Genomic DNA, 14,163 nt, shown 5'->3' on the forward strand with positions numbered 1-14,163 from the left:
GTGTATGTATTTGCCTAGAATCTCTTTGTAATACAATAAACCATTAACAATGGTTCCCTTCGTAGAAGAGTTGGGGGGCCAGTAACCAAACGGGGAGATGATTTTCACTGTGTACCCGTTTTTGTCTTAAATTTTGAACTGCATATATGTATTAACTACTTGAAATGTGCAAATAAAGATTAAATGTTTTAAAAACCTCTTCAGACTGCCGTTCAAAGGGAAAATCAAAACTAGGGAGAAAAGACAAAGGAGACCCCCAGGAGAAGAGGAGGAGGAAAGGGCGGTTAAGGGAAGGTACACTGGGGTCAGGGCTTGCTGGAGGCACCACCTACCCCTCGCTGGTTTGCCTGCTCTGATCCAGCGCGAACCTGCATTTCTGCCCTAGACTCCTTGTGCCTTTCACTCTCTTCTGACTCTTCTAGATAATTCTTATTTCAATTTCTCTGTGATTCCTTGGGTTCTGACTGTTTCTTTCTAGGGGATCCTCTGCCTCCATAGTCTTCAACTTGAGGAGGATGAGAGCCAGTCCTTCTGCTCCTGGTGCCAGCCCGTGGCTGGGCTTGCCAGGTCCACGCTGCGTGCACTCGAGGCACACAGTGTGAAGAAGCTGCATTGCGGTGAACAGCCCCAGCAGCCATCTGCCCTCTACTGGAACTCAAGGTTCAGCAAAGAATTGTGGGTATTCCGCTCCTTCCCTACACCCAGGTACCACAATGATGAACACTGTATCTGCCCACTAAACAGCGCCAGGATGCAGAAGATATGCATTTGGAAACTGGGGATATTCCACGGTCTGGGAAAAAGCAATGGGGTGGGGAGTCCACCTGCCACTTCTCGGACATGGACGGGGGTCCCCCAGCACCAAGTGGCTGGCCGCATGGAGAGCTCAGGAGAGGCAGAGTGGAGCGCACAGCTCAGAGAGAGGGAGGCAAAGAAAGGAGGTGGGTGCCTCCAGCTGCTGAGCTTCCTGCCTTTATTGGATTTAATTTGCCTTTCCCTTTTCCTTCTTTTATGAAAACAAACCTCTTGCTATTTTTATAACTCCTTTCAATGACACGTCATTAACAGGGAAGCCAGAATTCTATTTGACGTTGTTTAATCATTCAAATTTCATCAAACATCCATCAAAACACTGAGCCACGGAGCGGCAGCATTTTAAAAGCGTGCACGTTTCCCATCCAGACCCACACGTGCGGGCTGGTTAGTTTTCTTCTGGTAATAATTCGAAATGCTACGGTTCAAAAGATTGGGAGTGTTCCCGCACTGACCCAGCGAATTTTGACAAGTTTTGCCCATTTTGAAAGCACACCGTCATTTTTATTCTATTCAGAGGTTACGGAAAATTTAGAGACGAAATGATAAACAGGGGTTATATAAAAAGGGACGCTGTGTGGAAATCCCCCTCCCCTGTGCTTACAGAAACACAGGGAGAAACGATGAACACGCTTAACCCTGTGGCACTGTTGTCAGAGGGATCCACCAGGAAGGAAGGTGGTGTGGGACCTGGGCTCGCATCTACCCCATGAACCCCACAGTGGCCCCGCCTCACTGAGGTCCTTCAGCTCTAGAAGTCTCTAGCATTCACTCTGAGATAAACAGTGAAGGCAGAAAAGGAAGTGAAAACGGAAAGAAATGGAAACAAGAGTTTGGAAAGCTTAAGTCAAGCTTGGGCCCAGCCACAGTCAGGAAAGAAGCTTCTACTGTCTTCCCTCCCTCCCTCCCCCTCCCAGAGTTCTATACAGATAGGAATTAAGCAAGGCCATTTTACTGAGTATTTTTGTTTCCAGATCCTTTCTTCCATCTTCCGTGTAATTACCTGCAATCAACTCAAATATATAAATAGGCACATTTAAAAATACCCCCACCTCATCAGGTGTTCCCAACTAAGCTCCGAGATGGCATTCTAGAAATCCAAGATCTCCTGAGGACGCAAGGCATGTCATGAGTTGAGGAGGAAAGGGAGCAGATCTGGTCTCAGGAAGTTGAGCCCTTAAACCAAGTGAGCCAGCGCGGTGACTGCAGGATAAGGGCCCATGGGAGAAGTGAAAGGCTCCTGAAGACAGAACTTGGGGTTGAGGGAAGGAATTCTCTAGAAGGGAGGAACTGAAGTCAAGGACTCCTTGGTGAGGCGCTGACCGCGTCAGCCAGGGAATCCGAGGTGAGGCCTGTCATAAATGACACTGAGGATCACAGATCTGATGTGTGGTGCCCCTACTGACTACATCCCAGGCTTGTACAAAAGTGGATTGGACAGGACTAATTACTGCAACTGTTGACGTTACAGGGTTTCAAAGACTTTCATTCAGCATTTAAGAGACTTACAGAAAATCTCCAGGCGGTTAAGGCGACGGGCTGAGCTTGTCTTTCAGCTGGCTCAATGCCAGTCATCTGGAGGGTAACTTCAATTCCTGGGATATGGAGTCATACAGTCAGGAAGTAGGCCTGACCCCAGGAAGGTCAGTGTCGTGGCCAACTACCCTGGGCTCAATTTAGAGACATAACTATGGCAACGACTGTGCCCAATCGGTTATTAGAGGAGATTTATTGACGGATATGCTTGAATAGCAGAGCCATTAATTGCAATTACCAGACAAGACACTTTGTTCATCTCGGGGAACTGGATGCCAAAACGCCCTAACAACTTTAAAATCCCATTTGCTCTTGGGCTCTCAACTGGTGTCACCGCACCTGCTTCAGCCTCCCAGTACCGAAAGGGAGAGGGGAAGGGGTTTAGCTTGATGGGGCACCAGCTGCAGAAATCAGCAAGTGCTCAACACTAGGGCCTGGGCTATAGGCACCTGGAGCAGCCCCCACAATGCCCTTCACGTAAATGAGCAGACCTGCTTCTCCTGACACCCTCCTCTGGGTCTCTGCCAACCCACACTTGTCATTTTCTTCAAGACTCTCCAGGTTGCCTCTCGGCCTGCCTGAGCTCAGTGTAGCTCATCCTGGACTCTTTCACTTTGCAATCTCCCAATTCCTGGATTTCATCCTTCTGGTCTTCCTCCAGGCAGCCCCTCCTGAACACTCCATTTCTCAAAAACAGTGATTGACTCCTATCCCGCAGGCCTTCCACCCTCCCACTGCTTTCGTTCCTTCCTTGTGCCGTGGCCAGGCTACTTACCGGTCTGCCTTGATTACCTGTCTGCTTCCATCTCCCTCACTCAATTCTAAGGTCCACAAGAGTAGGGATCTGGTCTGCCCTTCCCACCGCCAAGTTCCTAGTGCCTAGCACAGCCCCTGGCACAGAGCAGATGCCCAAGAAGCATCTGTTAAAGGAATAAATGGAGTCAGTATGTTCTGCTCAGAGGTTCTGGCCCTCCTCTCCACAACTAGACAATGTGCCTGAAAGCAGGGATGTCCCCCCAGCATCTCACTCAGCACCGCGCACACCTTACATGCTTTAGAACTTACACAAGTGGGTGAGAGTTTGCAAGCCACAAATCCAATCCATGCATTGGGATAGGCAGAAGCAAACCTCCAACTCTTTTCAAGGAATCATCACGCCAACACGGAAACAGTGCTTTCTGCAGGGGCACTGTTCAAAGGTCAGAAACTGGGGCACAGAGAGGCAAAGTGATGTGCCCAAGGTCACACAGCTAAGTAAATGACAGGGCTAGGGATAGATGCAGGCAGTCCAGCCCAGACTCTGTGCTCCATGTTACACTATTTCTCTTGACTTTGAAATCTAGGATAAATACGAAAAAAAAAAATAGTAATAATTAGAAAGATACCCCGAGGGAAGTCTCTGGGCACGAACACAATGTCTCCTTGAGTTGACTCCCATTTTTCATTCAAACTAGATTACAAATTACAAACCTCTGCTCAAAATCAAGATGTCACTTGATAATCTCTCCCTTATAGATTAAACATCAGCACGATGCTTAACCTGAGGATAGCGAGGCAAATGATTCAGAAAATTCTTTCCATGAGGGAGTGGAATGCAGTTCTTCCCTGGGGCTGGGAAGGCAAGCCCCCTCCCGGGCTCCGCCTGGGTTTGGAGTGCTCAGCCAACACAGACGAACTTCCCCATAGGTGCAAAACTGGCCATAGGGGCCCTTTTCTTTCCCACAGGGGCCCTTTTCTTCTACATCATTTTAGTGTCCATGTGCAAGAGGAACTTTGATTAATGAGATTACTCAAAGAGCTGGAACTTTCTATACTCAACACTGAGGTCCCGTAATGTAATGTAAAGTATTCATTTAAATCAGAATTTCCTCAACGAGGCCTAGAACCCACAGAGATGGGACTCACGTTGTATGCCATCTACTTCTCCATTCTACACGATCAAACAGAAGGCTACAGATGGAACGTCATGTTAACCCACGCCCCCAAATTCATATGTTGAGACCTATCCTCAAGGTGATGGTATCAGGAGGTGGGATTTGGGGAAGATGATCAGGTCATGAGGGTAGAGCACCCGTGAATGAAATGAGTGCCTTATATAAAAGAAACCCCAGAGACCACCCTGGCCCCTACTGCTGTGTGAGGACAACTGTCTACAAACCAGGAAGCAGGCCATCACCAGACACTGAATCTGCCAGCGCCTTCCCTTAAACTTCCCAGCCTCCCAAAACGTGAGAAACAAATGTCTGATGTTTATAAGCCTTGCGATCTGTGGAGCCTGAACCACCAAGTCATCACAGAGTGATCTGATATTGGGCTGAGGAACCTGAAGCACCACAAGGATCCCAGTCACCTAAGACAGACTCCACCTCACTCATCATTCATTCACTTATTCATTCATCCATTCATTGTTTCTCATCAGCAGCCACTAGCGCCAGGCACCACAGTGACACACACATCAGATGACCTCACAGAATTTGCCATTTATGGGAGGGGGCTGATGTGAGAGCTTGCGATCAAAAGACACAAGGCACCAAAGAGAGGACAAAGGCATTTCAACCTGCTCACGGTAGTCAGGGAAGGCTTGCCTGAGACACTGGCTCTTTATGGAGACCAGGAGAAGACAGGGAAGAGGTAGGAGGACACCAGGCTTGGTGCAGCTGGGAAACCAGCTGTGAGAATGGGTGGCCGGGAGGGAGTGAGGCTGGGGCAGCGGCCGGGAACGTGAGGTCAGACCCCAAGTCTGGATAAAGGTCTGGACCTTTGTCAGAAGCCACTGGAGATTTGGGGCACTGCTGGAAAGGAAAAGATCTGAGGACCGTCCAGAAGGTGACACTGACAGCCCAGTGACACATCACTTTGGTTCACTCTACTCGCTAAGGCAGGAAACTGGGTGGAGAGACTGGGAGAGAATAGAAAAGGTCAAGAGCAGGGGTTGAAACAAAAGGGTTATCTGGCCCATCATCCCCTCATCAGAAAGTTAAATGGTAGAGGACTGCATCCCACGGGGGTGCAGTTGGGTCTCACTACCCTCAGGCCGCTGCCTGCAGTTCTACAAACCAGAAATGACCTTCACAGCTTGGTAACATGAGGATCAACTCATACTCACCCATGGAGATGGGTTCTATCTGGCATTACTTTCACTAGGCCATAAAAAAAAAAAAAAGATAATTCTTGTGCTGACACCAACGTTATCATGCATCAGTGTAACAGGGTACTAATTTTAATCTACACAAAAATCACAGGAATTTCATGCTGAAAGGAACTTTAAATATCATCTGAATATTTGTGAATTTTTCCAGTATGTTCATAGATGTTTTCATGTATAATTTATTTCCTATTAACATGTATGTTTGGTGTCCTCTAAATAAATTGTTTTTCATGGGCTAACATATGTATATTGCCTTGTAGGTCCCTCTCATTCCCACCTGAACCCCAGTGGGACACACACACAAACACACACACACACGGACAAGAGTGTATCCAGCAGGTGCTCAACCAACACTGTTAGCTGACTGACTAACTTACACAGCACAAAGGCTGCCTCTAAACCGCAGAGTCAAAGCCAAAAAGTCAAAAGAAGGATCCAGGCCTCATTTAAAAGAATCTAGCAAACAGGGAGCCTGGGTGGCATAGTGGGTTAAGTGTCCCACTCTTGGTTTCAGCTCCAGTTGTGATCGCAAGGTCATGAACTCGAGCCCCACATCCAGCCCCATGCTCAGTGCAAAGTCTGTTTGAGATTCTCTCTACCTCTTCCTCTGCCCCTCCCACTTAGGCACGGTCGCTCTCCTCTCTCTCTCTAAAATAAATTTAAAAATCTTTCAAAAATATATTAAAAGAATCTGGTAGAAACATAGGGTAGAGATGAGGAGAACTGTCGAAGACTCCTTCCACTGGCTCATCCAAGAATGGAAACAGAAAAAGCTGGAAGGAGCCAGAACCCGGGGCCCCAGCCCCTCCCCATGAAGGGAAGGCAATTCTGTCTTCCACAGGGAAAAGTGGAACATGGCATATTTCTGGTTAAAAGGTCGGGGGAGGGGGGGGGAATGAATATATAAATGAGTATATTAAGCAAAATGAGAAGTTTTGCAATTTTAGAAGGAAAGTAGGTTTCTTAGATGACAGCAGAAACCACTTCCAGATTTTTCTTTTCTCTGATCCATCAATGTTGCCCTAGCCATCAACCAAGTTCACACAGTCCAGACATTTTGGATTGAATCAACATCATTTTGGATTGAATAAACATGTTAGCACCCTCATTCTTCAAAATGCAGAGGCTATATATCTAAGATTAAACCTGTAGAAACCAACCCCTAGATGTCATTGTTGCTGCTGAAATATCAAATCTTTGAGTCTTTGAAATTTTAAATCTGAAGAGATAGCAGTGTTAATCTGAATAAGCCACTTAAATAATGCAAATTCAATTCACTTTCAATTTTTCAAAGCCAAGTCCAAAGTCTTCTGGACTTCTTAACCAAAATGTAACTAAATCTTAGGGTGTTAGCACGCATTCCGTTGCCAAGAAAATCCGCGTTTAGGAAAAATAGGCTTAAAACCCACGTAGTCATATGTGACATGACTAACTGGGCTCACATCAACTTCTACAACTGAGAAGCTGATTTTAGAGTAGCTGGATGATTCTGGCCTCTTCTTTTCCGTGTGTCCCCCGACTTCTGTGCCTGACTCTGTCATGGGTGCTGGAGCCAAGAGCTGTCTGTGCTTCCCACCGAGGGTGCACTGAATGAACAGAGATGCTCGCTGGCCCTCCACCTCACACCCTGTTTCCAATTAGCCTCAAATGCGACATGCTCTTCGTTTAGTGTCCCTTGTCTCCATCTCTCCCTCCCATTTAGTATCGTTCCAACCTGAACCTTTGCAATAATAATACTTATTGTTTCCTAATCATTTCCTAGAGGCCAGGTGCATCAGGGTTTCCTATACATTCTGTCCCTGAATATTTTCAACAGCTCTGTGAGACAGGTGTCACTATCCCCATTTTACAGATGAAGTAACAGAAGCACAGAGAGGTTAAGTAACTTGCCCTAGCTCACACAGCTAGTGAACAGTTAACAGATTTTGAGTTCAGGGTGAAACCCAGGGTATAGCCTGGATTCTGAGGGCTTCTCCGAGACCAGCTCTCAGGTCCCTAATTGGATGCCATGTTTCTTCTCTCTCCCAAGCCCTCGGTTCCCAATCTGATGCAGGATCTTCCCAAAAGACAGCTTTCAAGCTGCTCCTCAAATAAAGTCCATGCCTAGGAGTGTGTCTGCTGAATGAAATCACTTTTTCATTCAATCAATGAATGTGTACTGAGTGTACCTATGTTCCAAGTCCTATTCTAAGCCAGGGGGGAATATCAATGAACAAGACTAACAAGCTCCCTGGGCTCTTGGAACTCATTCTCCACCAGGGTAGACAGATGGTAAGGCAGGGATTACATATGTAATTAATGACCACAAAGCTCAGTCCACAAAGATGTGTGAAATAAGACAAACAGAGCCCCTAACACAGGGCCCTGGCCCAGGAAGGCCCTCGGCAGATGCTCGATGCCTGTCTGTGCCTGGGCCAGCCCCAGCCCCAGGGTACCATTCTAGCCAGAGCTCAGCCTGCTCCCCACTACAAGCCCCCCATGCCAGGCAAAGCTGCCTCCACAACCCAGACAGACGCCCTGTGTCCATTCCCGCTTCGCACCTCCATTCATGTTGGTCCGTTTCCTTCCACATACCAAGCAGATCTGTTCAGAAACTTAATTCGGGCCACTTCTCCCTCGCTTCAGCTGGTCATAGGGCTCTCCTTCCATGTGGCGAGAGATCCTTCCAGATGCAAGAGAGAGTGGATGACATGCAAGTCCTGCTACCTGCTCAGGGAGCCCCACTCGTGCCTGATCCTAGACGTGCCATTTCCAACTCACAACAGATGACCACTGGGCCTTGCCAACCGTATGACTTGCTTGAGCTTCGTGGCCAGAAAGGGCATAAAAATCCGCAGCATGGATGATCCCTGGGAGCCACGCGCATTTTCCCTCTCCTTTCTCGCTCATGTTTCTTTGTCAATGAAAGAAGCCTCCCAGAGGGTCTAAAACTAAACAATGCCTTTTAGGCTTGGTTCTTCCCTCGGAGCTGGGAGACCCCAGGAGGGAGACGACTTGCTATCTATGGGTGTCCATTTATGGACGTCTTCAGGAAGCAAGAAGTGGAGCTCCCAGCCAGCTAATGATGCTGCCACTGGCCTCCTCTCCTAGTCTATCACCTCGAGAAGAGCTGTCAAAATAACAAACGACACATTTTTAGGTCTCCGGATTACCCCTTCGCCAGGCCCTCTTGGTTTGATTAGCAGTTACTTTTCCTCTTAGTGTCTTTCTTCATCTTCTTCTCCTTCTTTTCATTTTCTTCCCCTGCCCCTCTCATCAATAAAGGTCACTGCGTTAAGGAAACCGCCTCTCCGAGAAGAATGTAACAGTATCCTATTATAATCACCTCGTCCGCTCAGAAGCAGGTGGTATTACCTGTCAACGGGGTTTTGGACATTGCAAATAGCCGCTGCCCACCTCAGCTGAGGCTCCCGGGCAGATAAAGTGACCAAAGGAGACAGCCCTCCGGAGGCCTCAGAATCTCATTTTCATTCCCCTTGTGGGAAAGAGACTGACTTTATTGACAAAGACGACTGAAAATTGCTTGAGCGTTCCAATAACCAGTCTGCGTTGAAGCAGAGAGACAGTCTGGCGGAGGCGAGCTCCCTGCTCCGTGGCAGCTCGGCTGAGCCACGCTGCGCTGCGCACCAGCCTGCGCATATGCAGACCAGACTGGAAGGAGCCTCCCGACGTCCTCAGAAGCAGCCCCTCTCCACCTCCACTCCCAGCCTGCTGCTGCCTTTCCTGGATCCCAACCATAAATCAACATGAATTCAGGGAATCTCTGCCAGAAACCAAATTCGTGTAGGCTGATTCGGGGGGCCCAGAGGTTGGACCTGGGTTAGCTTGGCAAGGCTCATGTCCCCCTTCCCACTGGAGGGCTCTGGGGCTTGAATGCACCTTCCAGGGAAGCCACTAGATGTCCCCACTGTGGATTCCTGTCCTTATTCCCAGGGCCCACCTAGAAGTCAGTTACCAGGGGCTAAGGGAAGTCTATACAGAATTCCATCACTACCTGGATGGCAGGGCTGCCTTAGACACTAGGACAGTCTGAGCTCCTTGGCGGGCTTCTTCTAAACTAGTCGGTGGCTCAGACCCCAAACAGCTGAGCTGGAAGTAAGTATGAGCGATGTTAGCTAGAGTAGCCCCTAACTCTCACAACAGACGCCCCTGCTCTTCCTCCAATCTGTCCTAGCCATCACTGGTCACTGGGTATCCTTCTGGTTTATTCAGGTCCTCAGTAAGAAATAAATTAATATGTGTGTCTCGTAGCACCAGAGACTTTAGATGTCAATGTGCTGCAGAAATAATGTAGGTCTGTGGCTTTTAGCAGAGAATGAATGACAGATAGATAATTTATGATGATTCTCAAGATCTGAACTGTAATTATGAAGTATTTCTAGGTGTATATTCAGGATGCAAAGTGTAAGGAACCTAGAGCTAATGTTAATTTATTACTGACAGCTGTATATATAATAATATATCATGTCTTTTAATCTTACATTCCTTCTGACTTACATCAAGCAATCCTTTCATTCATTAATAAAATCAAGCCTTGCCATTATTCTTAATGATGAAGTCCCATTTTGAATCCGGAGGACTGCTATAATTAAACTCTGTACTTCCATATACCAGACATCTGAAGCTCAAAAAAAAAGATAAATTGAACTTCTTGTTTTACAGACAGGATGAAAAAACATCAGGAAGACGGAGCCCACCTGCTCACAGTCCCACTGGAGCTAAACAGAAAGTCGGGGGAAATGTTTGTGTTTATCTTCTCAATTCACACCACTACTCTCTTTTTTTTTTCTCCTTTTAGTTATAACACCCCCCCCCACCGCCTCCTGCCACCCCTCTACCATCTTTCCTTTTTTGAGGCAGTATATTCAAAGGATATGTTTTTAAAGGTCAAGATAAAAATTACAACTAAAAGAAATACAGGCTAACATGTCTCCTCCAATTTTCTGTGCTGTGCCAAAGACTTACACGATTAATCCTGTCAAAAGAAATCTAATCTAATCTTATTACACCAAAGACAAGGTGTCCTTTATAAGTATCATGGCTGGGAACAAGGTGGTGTTCTCTAGTTTCGACTGGTTCAATGCCTCATTCAGTTTACAACCAGTCATCACCTTGGCAACTTACTCACTGCACTGCCCTTAGCATTCTCAAAATTTAAACAGTGTTCTTGTTGAAGTCGTCAAGCACATGCCACGTATTATCAAACACCCTGGTCATTTTAGAAAATATAGACCCATGATACTTGCAGAAGCAAAATCTTTAAGCTCCTCCACTAATTAATGATCACAAAGTGGAATGATCAGATACGTGGAGATAGGGATCCAGTTATCCCGGCCATCTCTCATCTGGAGACAGAATCAGATTTCAGAGTAGGTGCAAGAGAACTGAGTAAGCAAGTTTCCTATCTGTAACACTAAATCTTACTATGATCGGTTAATTAAATCATGACAAATAACATTCTGTGGCAAGTGGAAGGTGCTCAGAAGAGTTTGGGGAGATGACCACAAGTTCAATGGTTCAAAGACATTCACTACATCTGAGTGTCTTTGCACTTCTGACTTAAAAATGTTTGCTGTAATTCTCTGGAGAGCTCTCGTACAGGAAAGAAAAATACTGAAGTTTTGCTCCAGTGGCTTTCTGAAGTTGCTAATGTTTTCCTATCAGTTCTGTGTCTTATACCTTCTCTGTCTTCAGGAATGAAGGTTCTAATTCATTAACATTTCCATCTGACTGGTTTCTTTCCATTGGTTCTGCCTCTTCCCATTACATCAGTGTAGGGAGGAGGAATGTCAGTCAGCAGGAGCCGTGCCATGCTGTAGTAACAAACAGCCCCAAGGGTTGGTGACTTCCTCACCCTACATATCCACTGTGGGACAGCTGGAGGCTCGGCTCACTGTTGCTAAGCTAAGATGGAGGCTGACAAGGTGGCCACCATTTTGAACACTGCCAGTCATCAAGTCAGTAGGGAAAACAGTACCCTGGAAGCAACTGCACTGGCAACTAAATGCTCCCAGGCTAGAGGTGACACTCCCACCACACACAATTCACGAGCCAGCACCCGTCACAGACCACACCTCTGAGCCAGGAAGAGGGCCACAAAGTTCTATCTAACCTTGTCCTATAAGAGGGACATTGAAAAATAACTGGTGTATTCTAGAAAAGATTACCACAGAAACTTCAGACAGATACGCTTATCTTCTCTTGCTGAGAAGTCCCTTATTTTCCCTAGATCACAGTTTCTCCACTCTGTTTTTGCCCTCTTCCCTGATCAAATAATTCTGACTTCTGTCCACTTTTGGATTCATGGATGTTACAGTTATTACCAAAGAAAATTTTCTCTTCAGATAGTTATAAACTAGGATTATTCGTGTAGATCAAGAAAAGGAAAGAAATTTGCACATTAATTGTTCTCCCTTTCTCCTTTTCATATATTTCTGGTTTTCCTTATTTTTTTTTTCCTTCTCCCCTTCCATGGTCATCTCCTGCTTAATCTCTTTTATCAAAAAAAAAAAAAAAAACAACTGCCCAACACTTTATTTTTCCTTCTTCTTAGCTATTTGGTCCAATTGGCAAAGGAGTCTTGTAGATTAGCAGAACTCTACCGTTCCTGGCTTCCCAACCCCGCCAATTCAGGCGAATTTGTATCCTGAGATACAGTGTGGAGAATTACTGACCTGTCAGAACAGAGCCCAAGTTTTGCTAGGTATTTCTCCCACTAGATCAATGAGACCCCAGCCAACTGCAAAGACTTCTAATACATCTGGAAGTCCCCAAGGGCTATCTCAATGAACAAGTCCAATCCATTACTGTGACGGGAATCTTAGGTTTGCTCCCTTCCTACTGCTCCTGGCCCACCTACTGAGTCCAGACCAAAACACCCTGCAGTAAGCAACCTGTAGGAGCAACCTGTAGTTCCTAATGTACCAAAACAGTCCCGCATTCTCTGTGAAGTTGGATGAAATGCTTCAGTCCCTTTGTATTTTACTTTTTTCGCAGGTGAACCAACACAAGTCTGCTTATAACCCCGGTGTGTATGTCATGAATAAAAACAGAGCCAAATGACAAACACCATGATGCCCGCAGAAGGACTGAGGTCGTGTTACTCCGTCGAGCTACCAAGTCAGGCCATAACCCCTAGGATGAATTCTTTCCCTGGAAATCTTCTCTCAAGCAAATAGATTACCCAGGGCTAGCCCTGCCCCTCACCAGTCACACCTTAAGTCCAGCCACAAACCCAGCTAGGACCTCTCCATTTTAGCCAAGAATGCCACAAAAAGCATAGCCCCACGAGCGCAGAAACAAATTCATATGCATAGGGCTGAAAAGAGTGCCTGTGATCATGGTGAAAAGCCAACTAGGGAGGAGATGGAGTGATGAAGCTAGCCCCCAGCAGGCTGGGGCGACGTGGGGAGACACACCGACTTTTGGGCCCAGGCAACCACTGAGAGGGCAACGTAGATGCCTTTGGAGGCCGACGCCCCAGACCCGAACCCACCCAGGACCGGGACTACCCCGAGCCGCCAAAGTACCTTCTCCGCGCCGGCCCAGCCGGAATGCCCCAGGATGCCCGTGGGCGGGGCCTGCGCATCGCCCCGCCCCGCGGCCCGCCACTCGGGTCACCTGACCTGCCCGAGGCTCACGTGATCCGTCCCCAGCGCCGCCATTTTGGAGCTCCGGATGAGGAGGGGAAAAGCGGGGGAAAAGAGGGAAAAGAGCTGGGAGAGAGGTGGGCGAGGACGAGGGCGAGGGCACGGCCGGGCTCCTGGCCGGCCAAAGGAGGCTCGCGGAAGCAGCAGCCGCCGCCCGACCGCAGGTACCGCGCCCCGGGGCCGCCCCTCCGCCCGCAGGTAGCGCCGCCGCCGGCCATGTGCGTCCTCCCCTCAGGCCTCTACCGGCGCCCGCTTCCTCTTCAGCGGGGCGACACCGCCCGGTGCTCGCCACATGCCCTGAGTTCCGCGTCCTCTTCCAGTGCTCTGCGCCGCCCACAGCAAGGCCAGCGGAGACCCCGGGCTTGCCCTGCCGCGGGGGGTGGGGGGGGAACTGCCGCTCTCCGCATACTGTCACCAGCCTGGTCTGCGGGCGGGCCTGCAAGGCGTTCCTTGCTTCCTTCCCCCCAGCAGATGTGAAACCGCTTAGGCCAGGCGCGATAAAGCTCACGACGGTGTCCTCACCGCATCTCCTGATTACTTTTCACAGGCCCCATCGCTCCAGCCCTGTAGCCAATTCTTGGTATAAAAAAAGCTAGTACAGAAAATCCTAGCCTTCTGCCCCTATTACGAACCTTTTCGGTGAACTGGTGTCCCCAGAGATCACTGAGCTCAGTGAAAAAAAGCTCCCACCTTTTAAGACCTGCGGGCATCCGGAGTGAATGGTTTGTGTGGAAGGCCTGGATGATTAATTAGGCGGAGGCCATCATCCCAACCCGTAGGCGATCTTTTTAGTTACTGCGGTGGGCTGTAATTTACTATCAGTCTGCATCTCTTTTATCAGGCAATTACTGGATTTATCACCTCCTTGAGCTTGTACTTTCTTCAGTACTCTGCTTTGACTCAGTGTATGGGTTGTGTTATTGATTAAAAGAGAAAGCCTGGCCCTTCATTCCTTTACCTCACTAACTCGTTTAAAATTAACTTCAGGGGAGGACCAAAGACGTGCTTTCTGCCCTG

The 14,163-nt window shown here is 47.9% G+C and overlaps 1 protein-coding gene across 1 annotated transcript in view; it reads right to left on the reverse strand.

Annotated features, from left to right (window-relative positions):
• LOC308357974 (uncharacterized protein) overlaps positions 1-13,886 on the reverse strand; it is a 72,859-nt gene extending 58,973 nt beyond the window's left edge. Inside the window, exon 1 of the mRNA XM_080827908.1 lies at positions 13,779-13,886. Coding sequence (XP_080684034.1) covers positions 13,779-13,856 — 78 coding nt within the window. The 5' untranslated portion in view covers positions 13,857-13,886. The remainder of the gene's footprint in view (positions 1-13,778) is intronic.
• Positions 13,887-14,163: the final 277 nt, after the last annotated feature.

The sequence above is a fragment of the Martes martes genome, assembly GCF_963455335.1.
Source record: "Martes martes genome assembly, chromosome: 17".
NCBI classification, from domain to species: Eukaryota; Metazoa; Chordata; class Mammalia; order Carnivora; family Mustelidae; genus Martes; species Martes martes.